The 19,134-nt window shown below is 41.7% G+C and overlaps 1 protein-coding gene across 8 annotated transcripts in view; it reads left to right on the top strand.

Annotated features, from left to right (window-relative positions):
- Positions 1–15,339, top strand: part of SMARCA2 (SWI/SNF related, matrix associated, actin dependent regulator of chromatin, subfamily a, member 2) — a 181,530-nt gene extending 166,191 nt beyond the window's left edge. For all 8 annotated transcript variants that reach the window (XM_043565330.1, XM_043565325.1, XM_043565329.1 and 5 more), the window contains 2 exons: positions 13,130–13,272; positions 14,379–15,339. In XM_043565330.1, the coding sequence (XP_043421265.1) occupies positions 13,130–13,272; positions 14,379–14,414 (179 nt within the window). In that variant the 3' untranslated portion in view covers positions 14,415–15,339. The remainder of the gene's footprint in view (positions 1–13,129; positions 13,273–14,378) is intronic.
- The last annotated feature ends 3,795 nt before the right edge of the window (positions 15,340–19,134 follow it).

The raw sequence follows: 19,134 nt of genomic DNA, 5'->3' as shown, positions 1-19,134 counted from the left end.
CATTAGTATATTTATCTCAATTACTTAGTTTCAGTGCCTTCGGAAATTGTTTTAAGTTTTGAAATTTAACTCCAGGAAAGTTAACATACAGTGTTCTGTGAGTTTCGGGTGTACAATACAGGGATTCAATAATTCTCTACCTTTTTCAGTCCTCTTCATGATAAGTGTGTGCTTTAATCCCCATCATCTGTTTCCCTATCTGCTGCCCCCACCCCCACCACATCCCCTCTGGGGGATCAGTTTGTTCTCTGTAGTTAAGAGTCTGTTTCTTGGTTTGTCTTTTTCCTTTGCTTTATTTTTGTGTTTGTTTGTTTCTTAAATGCCGCATATGAATGACATCATATGGTATTTGTCTTTCTCTGACTTAATTTAGCCTAATACTCTCTAGCTCCATCCATGTCATGGCAAAATGACATTTTTTTTTATGGCTGAGTAATATTCCTGTGCGTGTGTGTAACGTCTTCTTTATCCACTCAGAAATTTTGCACCCAAGGCAAATACCTCTTTTGTGGAAGCTTCCTCCCAGGTGCCTTCAAAAGTCTAAATTGATTACCTAAGTATGTTCTCACCCCTACCTCCTCTTCTCCAAGTAATTAATCTCGGCCATATACTGTCTTCTGTGTAAAACAGTACAGGTATACTTCAGAAGTTTTTTTTTTTTTTTTTATTAGATTTGTTCTTCATTACAAACTTAGTACAGACAACTTAGAAAATTTTTTTTTTAAATTTTTTTCAACGTTTATTTATTTTTGGGACAGAGAGAGACAGAGCATGAACGGGGGAGGGGCAGAGAGAGAGGGAGACACAGAGTCGGAAACAGGCTCCAGGCTCCGAGCCATCAGCCCAGAGCCCGACGCGGGGCTCGAACTCCTGGACCGCGAGATCGTGACCTGGCTGAAGTCGGACGCTTAACCGACTGCGCCACCCAGGCGCCCCGAAAATATTTTTTTAAGAAAGGAAAATGTGTAATACCGCTACCCCATATACATTTAACATTTGGAGAATGGGCCTTTCAGTTTTTTCTCTCCATATATTTTCTTTAGAAAAGCACAGCACACTGTTTTGTAGCATAATTTTTCTGTATTATGAACATTTCCCAGTAGCAGTGAGTGTCTTAATAACAGCAGTATCCATTAACATTCATTAATGAGGCGAACAAAATATATCGATATCACTTCTAAATAACACTGTCCTGAACGTTTTTACCCAAAAATCACTGCAAACATTCTTCAAGCCTCTGATTCATGCCTACTGCCCCACAGAATGGGGCACCTGTCTTTGCCAGCGTGGTGTCCCCACACCCACATCCCTGTGTCCCCACACCCACATCCCTTCTCCAGGACATTCCCTTCAGTGATTCTGCCTCCGACTCCTTCTACATTTTTCAGTTGCATGTGGTTATTCCCCAGTTCTGAGATCCCAGTGTTTGATGATGTAGGTCTACGTAACTTACCCGAGCTCGATCTTTCCCGATCTTAGAGCCACATTTCTAACCTGTTTTCAAATATCTGCCCTCTTAGCCTCATCCGTTGAGGTTCTCAGAGCTCTCTGGAGACTTGATGTATTATCTTTCTATGGCTGCTTTTACAAATCGCCAAAATGGAGGTAGCTTAACACAACGCGTAATTAGGACCTCACAATTCTAGAGGTCACAGTGTGCTGTGGGTCTCTCTGGACCGAAATCAGGGTGTTCATGGGCCGCGTTCCTCACTGGAGGCCAGAACCCATTTCACGTGCATCCTTCTCATGCTGTGTCTTTCGACCTCTTTTCTGCCTCTTCTTGTATTTTTTTTTTTTAACTGAGATATAATGACATGTTAGTTTCAGGTGTACAATGTAAGGATTCCGTATTTGTATATATTGTAAAACGATCACCACACTAAGTCTGGTTAATATCCATCACCACAGGGGCGCCGGGGTGGCTCATTCAGTTAAGCTTCCAGCTCTTGGTTTCAGCTCAGGTCATGATCTCCCTGTTCATGGGTTCGAGCCCTGCACCGGGCTCCGAGCTGACAGCACGGACTCTGCTTGGGATTCCCTGTCTCCCTTCCTCTCTGCTCCTCCCCGACTTGCTTTCTCTGTCTCTCAAATTTTAAAAACTTAAAAAAAATAGATCCATCACCACAAATAGTTACAAATGTTTTCTTTTGCTGAGAACATACAAGATCTACGTTCTTAGCAAATGTCACATACATAGAATTATCAATTACAGTCACCATTCTATACTCCTGACTTGTTTCAAACCTGGAAGTTGTACCTTTCAACCCCTTTCAGTCACCCTCCAGCCCCTACGTCTGGCAGCCAGCCTCGGGGAGTGTTTTGGTTTTCTTTTTTTAGGAATTTACATTTAAGTAAGATCGTAGAGTATTTATCTTCCTTATTTTACTTAGTAGAATGCCCTCTGGGTCCATCCATGTTGTGACAAATGGAAAAATTTTTATGGCTGAATAATAGTTCACTACACACACACACACACATTTCCTTTATTCACCCATCGGTGGACACTTAGGTTATTTCAAATCCTGACTATGAGTCATGCCACAATGAACATGGGGGTTCACACATCTTTTCGATTTAGTGTCATTTTCTTCATGTAAACTCCACAGGTGGGATTGCCAAATAATAAGGTCTGTTTTTAGTTTGTGAGGAACCTCTATACAGTTTTCCACAGTGACTACACAAATTTACATTCTTACCAACAGGGTACGAGGGTCCCCTTTTCTCTGCATCCTCGCCAACGCTTTTTACTTCTGGTCTTTGGGATAGTGGCCCTTTTAAAGAGGTGTGAGGTGATGGGTCTTTGTGGTTTTGTTCCACATTTCCTTGGTGATGAGTGATACTGAGCACCTCTTCGTGTACTTCTTGGCCATCTGTGTATGTCTTTGGGAAAATGTCTGTTCAAATTATTTACCCATTTTTTTAATTGGATTGTTTTGCTATTGAGTTGTAGATCTTTCATATGCTGAATATGAACTCCTGAAGGGATAAGATTTGCACACACTTTCTCCCATTCACTAGGCCCCTTTTTCATTTTGCGGATCGTTTCTTTTGCTGTGCAGAAGCTTTTTCATCTGATGTAGACACACGTGTTTATTTTTGCTTTTGTTGGCAATGAGTTCTCGGACCTAACACCATAAAGTCAAGACAAATGTCAAGGAGCTTCCTGCCTATGTTTTCTTCCAGGAGTTTGATGGTTTCAGGTCTTATGCTTTCAAGTCTTTTATCTTCATTGAGATAATTCTTGTTATGTGATATTTGTATGGTGTAAGATAGTGATCCCGTTTCATTTTTCTGCATGTGGCTGTCTGGTTTTCCCAACACCGTTCCTGAAGAGACTGGCCCTTCACTGTTGTACCTTCTTGGCTCCTTTGTTGTAAAGTGACCGTGTGTGTGCTTCACTTCTGGGCTGTCTATGCTGTCCCATTGATCTATATGTCTGTTTTTAATGCCAATACCATACTGTTTTGATTGCTTTAGCTCTGTAATATAGTTTGAAATCAAGGAGTGTGATACCTCCAGCTTTGTTTGTTTCCTCAAGATTGCTTGGGCTACTCTGGATTGTTTGAGGCATCACAAAAATTTTAGGGGGATGTTTGTTCTATTTCTGTGAAAAATGCCATTGGAATTTTATACATCACATTGAATCTACAGGTTGCTTTGGGTAGTATGGGCGTCTTAACAGTGTTATTCCAGTTGATAGCACAAATATTTTTCCACTTGTTTCATTAATATTGGATAGTTTTCAGTTTACGTGTCTTTCACCTCCTCGGTTAAATTTGTTCCTAGGAATTTTTTTTTTCCCAAGGCAACTGTAAATGGAATAGTTTTAATTTCTTTCTGAAAGCCCATCACTAGTGTTTAGAAATACAAAAGATTTTGGTATATTGATTTTGTATCCTTCCATTTAATTCTTTGATTAGCTCAAACATATTTGAAGTCTTTAGCGTTTTCTATATACATTATCTTCTGCGATTAGTGATAGTTTCAATTCTTTCTTTCCAACTTGGGTGCCTTTTCTTTTTCTTGCCTAACTGCTCTGGATAGGACTTCGGGTACTGTGTTGAATAAAAGTGGCAAGAGTGGGCGTCCTTGTTTTTGTTTCTGATCTTACAGGAAAAGCTTCCAGCTTTTCTCCATTGAGTGTATTAGCTGTGGGCTTATATATAGCCTTTATTATGTTGACGTTTGTTCCTTCAATATGCACTTTGTCAAGAGTTTCTATCATAAGTGGATGTTGGGTTTTTTCAGCTGCTTTTTCTACATCTATTGAGATGATCGTGACTTTTATCCTTTGTTTTGTTAAGGTGGTATATCATGTTTATTGATTTGTGATTTGAACTATCATTACATGCCCAGAATAAATGCCTCTTGAGTGTGGGGTAGAATCCTTTTAATGTATTGTTGAACTTGTACTGCTAATATTTTGTTGAGGATTTTTGCATCTATATTCATCACAGATAGTGGCCTATAAAATTCTTTCCTTATGGCATCCTGGTCTGGTTTTGGTATCCGGGTAATGGACTCAGAAAATGAGTTTGGAAGTGTTTCTTCTTCTTTGTTTTGGAAGAGTTTGAGAGGATTGGTATTCATTCTTCTTTGAATGTTTGGTAGAATTCACCAGTGAAGCTGTCTGGACCCAGACTTCTATTAGTTGTGAGGTGTTTGATTACTGATTTGATCTCCTTACTAATAATAGATCTGTTCATATTTTCTTTTAATGATTTGGTCTTGATAGGTTTTATATTTCTAGAAATTTATCCATTTCTTCTAGGTTGCCAAATTTGTTGGCATATAATTGTTCACAGTGGTCTCTTGTGATCCTTTGTATTTCAGTGGTATCAGCTGTAACTTGTCTTTGATTGATTCTGACACCTCTTTTTTTTCTTACTGAGTGTGGCTAAAGATTTGTCCATTTTGTTTATTTACAAGGAACCAGGTTTTAGTTTCAATGTTATTTTCTATTGCCTTTTTACCCTCTATTTATTTCTGCTCTGATCTTTATTATCTCCTTTCTACTAACTTTGGACTTGTTTGTTCTTTTTCTAGTTGCTTGAGCTGTAAAAGTAGGTTGAGATTTTTCTTCTTTCTTGATGCTTCATTCATTGTCATGAACGTCCCTCTAAGAGCTGCTTCTGCTGGAGTTTTGGTATGCTGTGTTTTTATTTTCATTTGTCTCAAGTTATCTTTTAATTTCTCCTTTGAGTTCTTTGTTGACCCATGGGCTGTTCACTACCATTGTTTAAGCTCCACATGTGAATAATTGATTTCTCTTTTCATACCACTGTGGTCAGAAAAGATGCTTTGATATTTCAGTCTTCTTAAGTTCATTATTTTTGAGAGAGGCAGGGGGAGACAGAGAGGGAGACACAGAATCCGAAGCAGGCTCCGAGCTGTCAGCACAGAGCCAGGCGAGGGGCTCAAACCCACAAACCGTGAGATCATGACCTGAGCCAGAGTTGGACATTTAACCGACTGAGCTTGATCTATCTTTCCATTATTTGTGACATCTTTAGTTTCCTTCATCACCATCCTACAATTTGCAGAGTTCAAGTCTTTCATCTCTTTGGTTAAATTCACCCCTAGGTATTTCATTTTTTTGATGCAGTTGGAGGGAGTGTTGTTTCCCAAATTTCTCTGATAGCTATTAGTATATAGAAACACAAATGATTTCTGTATGTTCATTTTGTATCCTACTACATTGCCAAATTCATTTTTTTGTTCCAGTAGCGGGGTTTTGTTGTTTTCAAACTTTTATTTAAATTCTAGTTAGCGTGTAGTGTAATATTGGTTTCAGGAGTAGAATTTAGTGATTCATCAGTCACATAGAACACACAGTGCTCATCATAATCAGTGCCCTTGTTAATACCTGTCACCCATTTAGCCCACCCCCCACCCACGTCCCTCCATCAACCCTCCATTCTGTGTATTATGGTTTGCTTCCCTCTCTTTTTTCCTTTCCCATACGTTCATCCATTTTGTTTCGTAAAATTCCACACATTCTAACAGTGTTTTGGTGGAGTGTTTAGGCTTTTCTGTATTTAGTATCGTGTCCTCTGTCCATAGTGACAGTTTTACTTTTTCCTTTCCAACTTGGACACCTTCTATTTCTTTTTCTTCAATACCTGCTCTGGCCAGGACTTCCACTACTACGTTCAGTAAAAGTGGCAAGAGTAGGCAACGTAGTCTTTTTCCTCCTCTTAGGGGAAGAGCTCTCAGTGTTTCACCACTGAGTATGTTGTTAGCTGCGGGTTTTTTGTATATGGTGTCTTTTATGTTGAGCTATGTTCCCTCTATACCTACTTTGTCAAGAATCTTTACCAGAACTGGCTGTTGAATTTTTTCAGGTGTGTTTTTGGCATCTTATCGAGATGGGATTTTTATCCTTCATTTTGTTAATAGGGCGTATTACATTGTTTTGTGGATTTGAAGCCTCCTGCCTCCCTCGAGTAGATCCTACCTGATTGTGGCATGTGATCTTTTCATGCATTGTTGAATTCAGTTTGCTAGTATTTGGCTGAGAATTTTTGCATCGGTGTCCTTCATGTATATTGACCTTTTGGTATCAGGGTAATTAATGCTGGCCTTGTAAAATGAGTTTGAAAGCATTCCTGCTTCAGTTGCTGGAATAAGTGGAGAAAGGATAGGTTATGACTGTTAATTGTTTGGTAGAATTCACCTGTGAAGCTTTCTGGTTCTAGATTTTGTTTTATGGTTTTGTTTTAATTTTTTTTTAACATTTATTTATTTTTGAGACAGAGAGAGACAGAGCATGAACGGGGGAGGGTCAGAGAGAGGGAGACACAAAATCGGAAACAGGCTCCAGGCTCTGAGCTGTCAGCACAGAGCCCGACGCGGGGCTTGAACTCAACGGACCGTGAGATCATGACCTGAGCAGAAGTCGGCTGCTTAACTGACTGAGCCACCCAGGCGCCCCTGTTTTATGGTTTTTTAAATTACTGGTTCAATTTTATTGTATTTGCTGGATTCAGATTTTTTTATTTCTTCGTCACTGAGGCTTCTTAGAAGGTAGTTTCTAGAAATTGATCTATGTTTTTCTATTTTCCAATTTGTTGGCATATAATCGTTCATGGTAGTCACTGATTATGCTTTGTGTTTCTGATTTTAAGCCCTCTTTTTCTCTTAATGAGTCTTGGCTAGAGGTTTATTAATTTTAGTTACCATTTCAAACTTCTAGTTCATTAATGTTTTCTATTGTTTTTTTAGTCTCAATTTCATTTCTTTCCTCTCTGATTCGTATTATTTCCTTTCTTCCATTAACTTTGGGCTTTCTTTTTCTAGTTCTTATAGATGTAAAATCAATAGTTTATTTGGGATTTTTGTTTCTTGAGGTAGGCTTGTATTGCTCTGAACTTCCCTGGTTTTGTTGCATACACAGGACTACTGTTTGCATTCTCATTCGTGCAAGAGACTTTCACTTACTTTTTGATTTCTTTGTTGACCCATTGGTTGTTGAGTAGGATGTTGTGTGGTATCTGTGTATTTTTTTTTTTCCAATTTCCTTCTTGTGAGTGATTTCCAGTTTCATACTGTAGTAAAAAAAAAAAAGCTTTACACAATTTCATTCTTCTTACATGTATTGACAGTTGTTCTGTGGCCCACCATGTTATCAGTACTCGATAATGTTGTATGTGCCTTTGGGAAGAATGTATCTTCTGCAGTGTTTGGTTGGAATGTTCTCTCTACATGTATGAATTTCATCTGATGTCATGTGTCATTTCAATCCATCAACTGATTTAAGTGAGATGATACACTCCTCTACTTTCATTATATTGCTGACATTTTCTTTCTTTATATCCTCTAATATTTGCTTCATGCACTTAGGTGTTCCTATGTTGGGTACATAAATATTTATCAATATTATATCTGCTTCTTGGATTGACCTTTTTTATCATGATGTAAAGCCTCTCCTTTTCCCTTAGTACAGTCTTTGTTTTAAAGTCTGTTTTGTCTGATATAACTTTTGTTGCTACAGGTTTCGATTTGTGTGGACTATATTGATTTTCCATTCACTTCCCTTTCAGTCTGTGTGTCTTCAGATCTCAAGTGAGTATCTTCGAGGCAGGTCTTGCTTTTTCTTATCCACTCATTCAGCCTATGTGGACTGGCATATTTAGCCCATTTGTATTTTAACCAATTAATAATAGCTGTGTGCTCACTGCCATTTTGTTCATTGCTTGTTGGAATTTTTATGGTTCCTTTCTTCTTTTGCTCCTTCCTCTGTGGTTGCATGACTGGGGTTAGTGGTATCCTTAGACTTCTTTATTTTTTGTGTATTTACTGGAGGTTGTAGCCTCGTGTTACCAGGAGGCTTACATACAACAGTTTATATTTATCCAGTCCATTTCAAGTTGATAACAACTTAGGTTTTAACATATTCTAAAGCCCTACAGTTTTATTGTCCCCACCCCCTCCACGTTTTAGGTTTTTAAAGTCACATGCTACATCTCTTTATTTTGTGTACATACTTACATATCTCCACTAATTATTGTAGTTATAGTTATTTTTACTACCTTTGTCTTCAACCTTCATATTAACTTTACAAGTGATCCGTTCACTACTATTTTTTCATAGGAGTTGCTCCTAACTTGCACCCTTTGTTTTTAGCTTGAAAAGTCCCTCTTACACTTCTTGAGGTTGATGAACTTTAGCTTTTGCTTGTCTGCAAAACATTTTTCTCTCCAGTTCTGAATGATACATTTGCCAGGTAGAATGTTGTTGGTTGGCCTTTTTTTTTTTTTTTTTTCTCTTTGAGCACTTTGCATACATCTGTTACTCCCTTCTGGCATAGAAAGTTTCTGCTGAAAAATCTGATCGTCTTCTGGGGTTTCCCTTGTACTTGTCCAGCTGGTCCAGTTCTGTTTTATTCCTTCTTCTGTGGATCTCTCCTCATGAAGTTTTCAGCTCAGCTACTGCATTCTTCAGCTCTGGGACTTTGTTTATTTAGAGACAGTGAGCAGGGGAGGGGCAGAAGGAAAGAGAAGGTTAAGCAGGCTCCGTGCCCAGGATGGAGCCCAGCTTGGGGCTTGATCTCACGAGATCCATGAGACCATGAGATCATGACCTGAGCTGAAATGAAGAGTTGGATGCTGAACTGACTGAGCCACCTGGGCGGCCCAGCTCTGATTCTTACTGGGTACTTGTTTCTATTTTCTGTCTCCTTGTGGAAGTCCTGTGTTAATCCATTCTCCTACCCAGTTCTTTGAGCACTTTTATGGCCATTATTTTAAACTCCTAACCAGAAAAAGCCCCTAAGAAAATAGAGCTAAGTGATATACCTAAATGTGTACCTTCCTGTTTCATTGAGAACATTATACCTCTGACTCTCCACCTCCCTGGAGTCTGTGTTGGTTTTGATGCACTCGTTAAACCATGGCTTCTCTCGGTCTTAAAAGCTTAACCACTTGTTGAAGACCAAACTTACTCAACCCTGCTCTACCTCTTGGTGGTCTCTCACACCTTTGTGATACTCTAAACAGCCTGTTTTATTTTCAGTGGCTCCCAGTGGTTAAGGTTGTGCCAAGAACCAGTCATGGTCTGAAAGGGGAGGATCTCCGTGAGCATGGCGGTTCAGGCTGCTTAGATACTTTTAAAGTGAGCCAACATCTACAGTGCTGCTGGGTCATAAGCATAAGCTGCGGGCCACCAGAGCCGATGTCCCGGGGCTGGCAGACATAAAAACCATGGCCCTGCATGTAGAAATGGCCCTTTGGGATCTCCTGGCTCTCTCTGGAGTGGGGCAGAGGAAGAGCTCAGAGGTAAGGCCTGCCCTGCTAGGTCTTGCTAAAGGATTCCTGCCTGTCTTTAGATAGAGGTATGTTTCATTAGAAGATTTTCCCCTCACACCGCATCTGTGAAACCAAGTTAATAGGTCTCTTTCACTAAAAGATTGGGGTTCTTGGCCTCTTGCCTTTTGCTTTGCCCTGGGGTGGGGGTGGGGGTAGCTGCCAACATTGGGCACCAGAGGAGGGTACCAGCTCCTGTCCAGGAGATACACTGGTGAGGTAGAGGGAAAGTGCATGATGCCTCCACCCCGCGGAGCACCCCAGCAGGCCTTTATAGAAGTGCGTCAGATGAGGCGCCCGCTGCTCAGGCTGAGCTTTTAATAAAACAAGAAAGCCTTTTTCACTTAAAGTCTGGGTGCCTCTCAATCACTGCCCCTGTACTGGGTCCTGGGCCAAGACACCCCATTTTGCAGCTCACTAGAGCCTTGTGGGGGTTCTTGGATGTGAGACTCGTTAGTTTTCCAAGTTAGATGTTTTAGGGACTCCTCTCTCGGCTGCAGGTCTTAAAACTTGGGGTGGCCCGATGTGGGGCTCAAACCCTTCACTCCTCAGGGAGCATCTCCAGGTTTTGCATTAACCTCCTGAACTGGAAGCACCACCCCAGGGGTGGGGTTTATGGTGAGAATGTGCCTCAGCCTCTCCTCTTGATGTGATGTTTTTTCCTCATTTGCCTAATGTGTAGAAGTCACTTAGCTAGTTTGGGGTCGTTGTTTTTTTTTTTTTTTCCTCCTGCAGAAATTGTTTTGTATGTAGTTGTAGAATCAATGTGTCCTCAGCAGGTAAGTTCGGGACTTCCTCTTCTTCTTCTGTTAAGGACTCAGGGCTCCCCTGGTTAATCCAGGCTTATCTCCCCTTCTGAAGGGCAGCTGATTAGCCACATTAATCCCTTTTGCCAAGTAATGTAACATTTTGGGGATTAGGACAGGGACATCTCCAAGGGGCTGTTATTCTGCCTGATAAAGGACAGTTTTCATGGGTACATAATGGTGGGATCATAAAGCCATAGGATGCTGTTTGTAGTGCTTACCTGATAGGTCCCATCTTTTAGTCGAGTTTTGCATGACGGCTTTTTGGAAGTAACACGTTCACTGACACACAAAATCGGGTAGCTTTCCAGTATCTCCCACTCCGAGGTGTATTTAAATTATCTTCCTAAAGAAGTACTTTCTTACCTTTACTGCCAGCCTTCTGCCCTTTCACACCTCCCGTGGATTTTCTGTACTGCAAATGTCAGGAAATGCTCCACCTGTGTAGATAAAGATATTTCATGTCTTCTTTTCGTTTAGCAAGTTTTTAGAGGCGGCATGCCCAAGTGCCTCAGTCGGCAAAGCATCCGACTTCGGCTCAGGTCATGATCTCGGGGTTCGTGAGTTCGAGCCCCACATTGGGCTCTGTGCTGACAGTTTGGAGCCTGCTTTGGATTCTACGTCTGCCTCTCTCTCTCAAAAATAAACATTACAATTTTAGAAATTTTTTAGAGGGTTTTTAGAGGCCTTGCTTCACATCCTTATGCATTAATAGGTCAGCCTTTGCACCCCAGCTTTTCTCCTTTTCCTAAATTACTCCACACACAACAACAGGGCCATACCTGATAGCTCATGATGCAGCAGACATTTGGGCCCAAGGAAGGGAAGCCTTGACTAGAATACTATTTTGTGTACTCGCATTTGCCCACCTTTGCTGCATTCGGGTTGGGTGGAGAACATACTTGGGAACTACAGTTCGGAACAGCTCCAATCTCCTCTTTGTGGATACCCTGTGCTCTCATGGAAGATTTCATTTGTGTCAATGTTTTGGTGGGTCCCTCCTCTTCACAAAGGAAGTCTGAAAAATTCTCATCATGGTTCAGTTAAGTGTCCGACTCTTTAAATAAACTTTAAAAAGAAAAACTCTCATCTCTAAGCTTCCTTCTAGAACTGTAATTCCCTCCATGACAATATCCATTTCCATGTGCCTTGAGACCCAGTAAACATGATATTCCAGTCTAACCGGTTTGAATGAGGGCTACACATCCTTAGTGACTTCATCATCGAATCCTAAACATGGTATTCCACGGACATCCGTCTTGGCCCAGAGCCATGGGACGGATCTTCCTTGTACATTGGAATACACACCTGCCTCTGTGGTATTTATTGCACGTTGAATCCTCCCTCGTGTTCTTATTCCTGTCCTCAGAATAGCTTTGAAAGGGAAGAGGGATGCCAGTTTTTGAAGGTTCATTGAGTAGAATGCTGGTAGAAATTTACCATGTGGATACATGTTCACCATCTCTCTCCTCAGTTCTGCCAAACCTGTCAACAAATATTCTAAATTTGAAAAAAAAAAAAAACCTGGGAACTTCAGCACCCACCACTAAAGGGTTAAAGAATTTTTCATGCACCCTTGAAGTGGAACATTTACAGGCTTTAGAAAGAATTAGGTGGGCGGCGGAGGGTGGGTGCTGTGCCTGGGTAGCTCAGTCAGTTAAATGTCCAAGTTTAGCTCAGGTCATGATCCTGAGGTTTTTGAGTTCCAGCCCTGCATCAGGCTCTGTGATGATAGCTTGGAGCCTGGAGCCTGCTTCAGATTCTGTGTCTCCCTCTCTCTCTCTCTCACAAATGAAAAATACTTAGATTTAGACCAATATGTATATGAATGGATAGAAATGTCCCACATATATGAGAGTACAGGCAAGATGTCACATTTGAGCATGCATAAAACAAAGTGTGTGTGTGTGCGTGCGCATGCTTGACATCTTTATGTAATTATAAAATGGAAACTGTTTTTTTTCTGGAAATAATCACCAGAAAGAGAACAATAAGGAATTACTAGAGATGGTGGGAAAGGAAGCATACAAACATTTAACTTTGCATTTTCTACCTTTCTGTGCTGTTAATATTATTCAACTATGTGAATTTTCTTTTTAAGTCAACTAGAGTGATCTCCATAGTAACACGGGCCTTCAAAAAAATTTTTTTAAAAGCCTTACACTTATTTGTACTTTTTCCTGAAAAACCCCCCCAGGAGTAGGGAAGACAGCTCTGTTTATCCTGCTGAGGGAGATCCCTGTCTGGCCAGTTAAGAGAGCAGCCAAAGAACCCAGTCTTCTGTAAGACCTCATCCCTCATGCTGCCTCCTTAGGGTGATGATGTTAATTTATCCTCCTAACCAAGAAAAGTCTGTAAGTGGAAGGGGGTGCTAACAGGACCATGGAGAACAAGCCTGAATTGAGAGGGTTCTGGAGACTCCGCGACCTTCTGATTTGTCACCTGCAGCTTGGCGCCCTTTTTTACTACCTGCAGAAGGACTTCCCGCGATGGCTCACTGTGGTTTTGTTTTTGTTGCAGCAAAATCCGTCAAGGTGAAAATCAAGCTCAATAAAAAAGACGAGAAAGGCCGGGACAAAGGCAAAGGCAAGAAAAGGCCGAATCGAGGAAAAGCCAAGCCCGTAGTGAGTGATTTCGACAGCGATGAGGAGCAAGAGGAAAACGTAAGTGGACCAGGCTTTGACTGAGGCCCAGAAGCCCTCTCCCCGCTTTCCCTCTTTCGTAACCCTCTTTATTTTCCAGAAATGGAAACACCAAGACTTGGGGAGATTTTGTTATTGAGGGATGTGAACTAAAGCTGCATGATCTAGGACAAAGAATCGAGGGCTTTGTGTTTAGGGCCTTTTTCATTGTCTTCAAAAACGAAAAACTAGTCAATCGTGTTTCCTTTCCTCCTTCCTTAATCTTCCCGTCACTTCCCAACACAGTTTTCTCCATGGCAGGTTATTTTTCATGGTGGAAAAATTCAGGAGCACTTATGGAGCCAGGCCCTGAAAGAATTACCTTCCCATATGATCCATAATTAAGGTTTCTCTTACTTGCAACATAGCCCACAAACCAGGGCCAAGGTTCCATGTGCTTACCTCCAGGTCATAGTAGCAAACCGCAGAAGTTGAATTCAGACCCAAACAGCACAACACCGTCCCCGAATTCTGGAGGCAAGTGGCATTGCTGGCAGAAACTTCTGCCACCGGCCTTGGGAAATCCCCTCCACTTATTCACTTTCCAGAAGACCTCAGGCTATCACTCACCCCCCTCTTTTTTCTTCTTCTGGACAGAGAATTTAACGTTTTGGTCCGTGTGCTGCAGGGCACCACCATTTGGGTCTGATGAAAACATTTGAGAATTCTTACCCCAGCCCCACACCCAGCCTTCACCCTTGGCCCAGGCTTTTCGAATACATTTAAAATGCTGTGTTTTCTTTAGAAGACGTCCCCGTGAGTAGACATCCAACGTATGGTACTTTTGCCTCTGGTGAATTTTCCAAACCTATAGTGTTAAAAATAAGAATTATCAGCCTTGAACTTTTCATGCCACAGTGAAAGAAAGCAAGACGGTAGTACAGATGGTGGGAATTGCTTTGGGATTTCCCAGCGGGGGCTCCCCTTTTTAGCTTGAATTCCTCACAAGCGTCTTGCCATCTTGACACAGAACGAAGAGACTTGGGTTGACTGTTTCCAAAATGTCGTGTCTTTTCTGCCTTGCCCTCGGGATGGTTTATTGCTTCTTTTTCTTAGGTGTCATTTGCTTCATTTTGTCTTATTTTTAGGAACAGTCAGAAGCAAGCGGGACTGACGATGAGTGAGGAGGACGGGCCTTTTTTTCCTCGGTAGAACTGAGTTCCTTCGTCCCCTCTCTCATTTCTGCCCAGTGAGTTCATTTGTCCTATGGGCCCTGGGTTGTTTCTATAGCATCTTCATCTATAAACTAGCTTTAGGATAGTGCCAGACAAACATATGATATCATGGTGTAAAAACACACACACACACACACACACAAATATTTGTAACATATTGTGACCAAATGGGCCTCAAAGATTCAAAGATTAAAACAAACAAACAAAGCTTTTGATGGAAAATATGTGGGTGGATAGTATATTTCTATGGGTGGGTCTCATTTGGTAACGGTTTGATTGTGCCTGGTTTTACCACCTGTCCAGATGAGAAGATTTTTTTGTCTTTTTGTAGCACTGATAACCAGGAGAAGCCATTAAAAGCCACTGGTTATTTTATTTTTCATCAGGCAATTTTCAGAGTTTTTATTTGTTCGGTATTGTTTTTTTTTTGTTTGTTTGTTTACACTGTGGTACATATAAGCAACTTTAATAGGTGATAAGTGTACAGTAATTAGACTTCACCTGCATAGACATTTTTCCATTTTATGCTCTATGATCTGAAAAAAAAATGCTTTTTGAACTGTATACGATTTATGTCTACTGTAAACATTGCTGAATTTTTTTTTTTTGCTCTTGATTTCAAAAAAAAGTTTTGTTGAAAACGCTATTGAATATTGCAATCTCTCTAGTGTATTGGATGGCTTCCTTTGTCAGCCCGATCTCCTATGTTACTGATGTGTATCGTCTCCTTCTCCCTAAAGTGTACTTAATCTTTGCTTTCTTTGCACAATGTCTTTGGTTGCGAGTCATAAGCCTGAGGCAAATAAAATTCCAGTAATTTCCAAGAATGTGGTGTTGGTGCTTTCCTAATAAAGAGACAATTTAGCTCCACCAACACTGCCTCTTGTTTTTTGAGTTCTAGGGGATTGAAACCGTGGTGCCTGAGTGAAGGTCTCCTGCAGAGGGCTGGGCAGTCTGTTACTCCGGAAGGCTGGGGGGGGGGGGGGGGGCGGGGTCGCGGAAAGACCTAGAAAGCTGGTCTCCTGGAATGAACCAGGTTTGTCTCAAGGGAGAGCCCATTGCTTTCAGGACTTCAATCTCAAGCAACAGGAGACATCTGGTGCCATGGACCAAGCCACACTAAGCCCCTGCTCACCCTTTTCTAGTGCTTTAAATTCTGTTTACTAGCCAGATCATCTATATGGTAATATAGATTTACAGTGTAATATGGTATGTAATACTTATATATTAACATCTCCTGATTTTTTCAAAGATTTCACAGGTGTTCAAGAGAACAAGACCAATTCCATGCACCCATATACTCTCCTGCTAAGATTCAACATCAGTCAATATTTTGTCCCTCTCCTTTTTTTTTTCATTAAACCACTTTGAAAATAAGTCCCAGCCATCATGACACTTCACGCCTAAGCACTTCAGCACAAATATCCCAATGATTCAAGCCATCTCCTGGCTCCCACAATCCCACTTGCGTGCCCAAGGGAATGAGCAGTAGCTTCCTAGTATCTCATGGGTAATCTCAGTCCCATTTCCCCAGCGGTCCCCAAATTGTCTTGCATTTATTTGTTCGCACAAGTTTTCAAAGAATGCCAGAACTACCTCTCTTATGGACCTCATTATGACATGGAAAAGGTTTCTCTCCTCTCTAATGGGTCGATGAATCAGAACTGCCTAAGGAGAATGCCACGATTCTTGCTTTCTGAACATGAAGAATCACCAATGGCTCCTACTTGGAATCCTGAAGGAAATCTGACCGTCACAAAATGCATCCTCCTGAGAAACCCCTTTGTCCCTCTAAGTGTCCACTCTGATGTCGGACTTTCCAGTTAGTCTGATCATTACAGCGTGTGTTGAGTTTCCTTTTACTCTTTGTTTAGAGTTTGCTGGCCGCAGTAGGATTGGAGACTCCCATGTAAGAATCAACTGTATTAGATTTTGTTACTGAATGGTTTGGTTTCAGTTCAAAGAGAAGAGTCTCATTTCACTGCTACCATTTCTGTTTCCAATACTTGATGTACAAATTGGAATCTCTTCTCAGCCTCGGAGGCATTGCTGCTCTGAAGCCATCCAGACCACTGCCTTTAGGCTTCAGAATTTCTGTTGTGGAAGAATGTTCTCTCGTTCTTATTCCCCAGTCTTAGGTGTGTTGTTCTCCCTGACTCCAGCAGACAGGAGAGGTGGTCCACAGAACAGTGGTGAGGTGGTAGGGAGAGTGGGCACGCATTAGCAAAAGGTAAGCCATCCTACACTGGGGTGCTGCTGACTTTTTATCCTCATCGTTTACCGCCATTTGTTTTAGCTCAAGTAGCTGAGCCTGTAGGTGGGCTTAGTTGGTTCTAAGGTCTGTGGTTTACTAGGAATGCAGGAAGGAAGCTAAGACTGTAGAGAAATGTACTGGATCCCTTAATGGGTTTATTTAATTATAGGAACTTTGTGAAGAAGGCATTTTTTTTTCAATTTATTTTTTTTAATGTCTACTTATTTTTGAGAGAGAGAGAGAGAGAGACAGAGCATGAGTGGGGGAAGGGCAGAGAGAGAGAGAGAGACACACACACCATCTGAAACGGGTTCCAGGCTCTGAGCTGTCAGCGCAGAGCCTGACAGTGGGCTCGAACTCATAAACCCCAAGATCATGACCTGAGCTGAAGTCGGATGCTCAACCGACTCAGCCACCCAAGTGCCCCAAGAAGGCATAGTTCTCATTCCTCTTTTACAAGTGAGGATCATGCAAACACGAGACTGAATAGCTGTGGCCAGGGCACCAGAGCTGAATTGGCAAGTGAGACTCTGGCTCCCGGGCCTATGTTTCATGCAGCTTCCCTACCTCCCCACCCCAGCAAGGGAGATACGGAACTGGTCTTGTTGATGAGCTCTGCACACCCATCTGCTCTGCTCTGGCTCACACAGCCAGGCTTACCCATCAGTCTTGACTCAGTTCTCTAGACCCCCTGGCTCCACTGGAACTTGCCTCTGGGACCCCATTTCCGGGGCTGGGCTCCTCTACTACCCTGGCTCTTCCTTCTCCTTGACAAGCCACTCCACAAGGACCAGGACCCTGTCCCTTAGACCCCAGCGGATGCGGACCCTGCTACTGCCTCCAGGCGATTCTGATGTATGTTCCAGCTGACAAAGCGCCACTGGCTCCGTCACCTTCTCAATCTCTATTATTTCCCTCCCGGGCAATGATAGGAGGCCATGTTGAACCTGGTCTTGATGTACATGATTGGTACAGGCATACGCATCCATCGCCCGATAGCCATTCTAGTAAAATCAACATAAATGAGAATAAGTGAAAAAGCCAAGTATTTGCTCCCTGTCTCCCTGACACAGCTTTCCTGACATCTGTGTGACCAGGAAGCAATCTTCGTTTGTGCTTGACTTGAACCTCATTCAGACTGATAACGTGTAATACCTGGGGAAATGTTTTTTGGTCTGCTTAGCAAAAGGATAGAGACACATTCTTCCCTTATGAATAAATGTACTTCCCATGAGAATGTGATAGTAACAGTCAATCTTCCTGTGCGGGTATCTTGGAAGAATAGCCAAGTCCATATCTCTTCCTAAATTTTATTCAGTAAGAGCTACATCAAGCCAGATAAAGCACAGTTTCTGCCCTTACTCCTATATACTGTCCGAGTGTATGAATCTCAGTGTTTCAATCACTTAGGGAGAGACCATCAAAAATGATGAGGCGCGGTATGACAAACGATGATGGTTAGGTCTAGAATTGCTAGAGGTATGCCCAGGTGAGCTGTCCTCATCACGGGTGTGGTTTAGGACATCGGACTTAATGGAGAGTGGAAGGGGCGTGTTCCAAATGACCGAGCCCTTCGTGTAAGAGGGTATCGTTTTCTGCATCACTTTCAGTAAGGATTTTCCAAAGGGATTTTCTAAATTGAATAAGGCAAAAAACAAAAACAAGAACCTAAGTCAAGAGTATGGGGAAACCAGTTTCCTGTTTATAAACACTGGGTTTTATTATGCACAAGAAAGAGGCCTTTGTGAACCCTAGAAATGCTACAAAGCAAGGCTCACTGTGAGATTCTAAACTTCAAAGAGAATGAATGCAGAGTCCCACCACCAAATAGATGTATTTTTAAAATTCTCTTCCCAAAGCTTTAATCAAAGTTCACTATAAAATGGACATGTGTCCACCAAAAATAGTGAAATAATAGCCCAAAAAATTTAGAATTCACCCCCACGAGGTTATCAGCAATAACAGCCTGATGTTCTCGTTCACATAACCCCCTAGGGTCCTATATACCGTCAAAGGCTGGCTCCCCAGCTATCACCAACATCACCTGTTAATAAGACAAGCTGAATTCATCGCCTGGTGCGGTAAGGGAGAGGGCCACCTTGATGGAGCTTTGGTAGGTTGAAAGGGAAGGTCAAGGTTGGATTTTGTTGAAATGTGATCTAAGGTACATCATGTGGGGATTTGGTTAGAATTGCATAAAGATCACGCTACAATAAATCAGGATCGGGAAAAGTAGTAAAGCAAGGATTTCGAGTGGAGATTCAAAGGATCTTAGGGCACATAGATCACATTTGGTACTTTGTTAAAGAGACAATGTGTCTTTCAGGAAGTTCACGTCATGAACAATAGTTATTTGCTTGGGCAAGAGTCTCCTTGAATACTAAGAGTGTGCTAATGAGGACCATAGAATTTTAA

Source organism: Prionailurus bengalensis, chromosome D4 (assembly GCF_016509475.1).
Source record: "Prionailurus bengalensis isolate Pbe53 chromosome D4, Fcat_Pben_1.1_paternal_pri, whole genome shotgun sequence".
NCBI lineage: Eukaryota > Metazoa > Chordata > Mammalia > Carnivora > Felidae > Prionailurus > Prionailurus bengalensis.
This window is presented reverse-complemented; position numbering and strand designations above follow the sequence as displayed.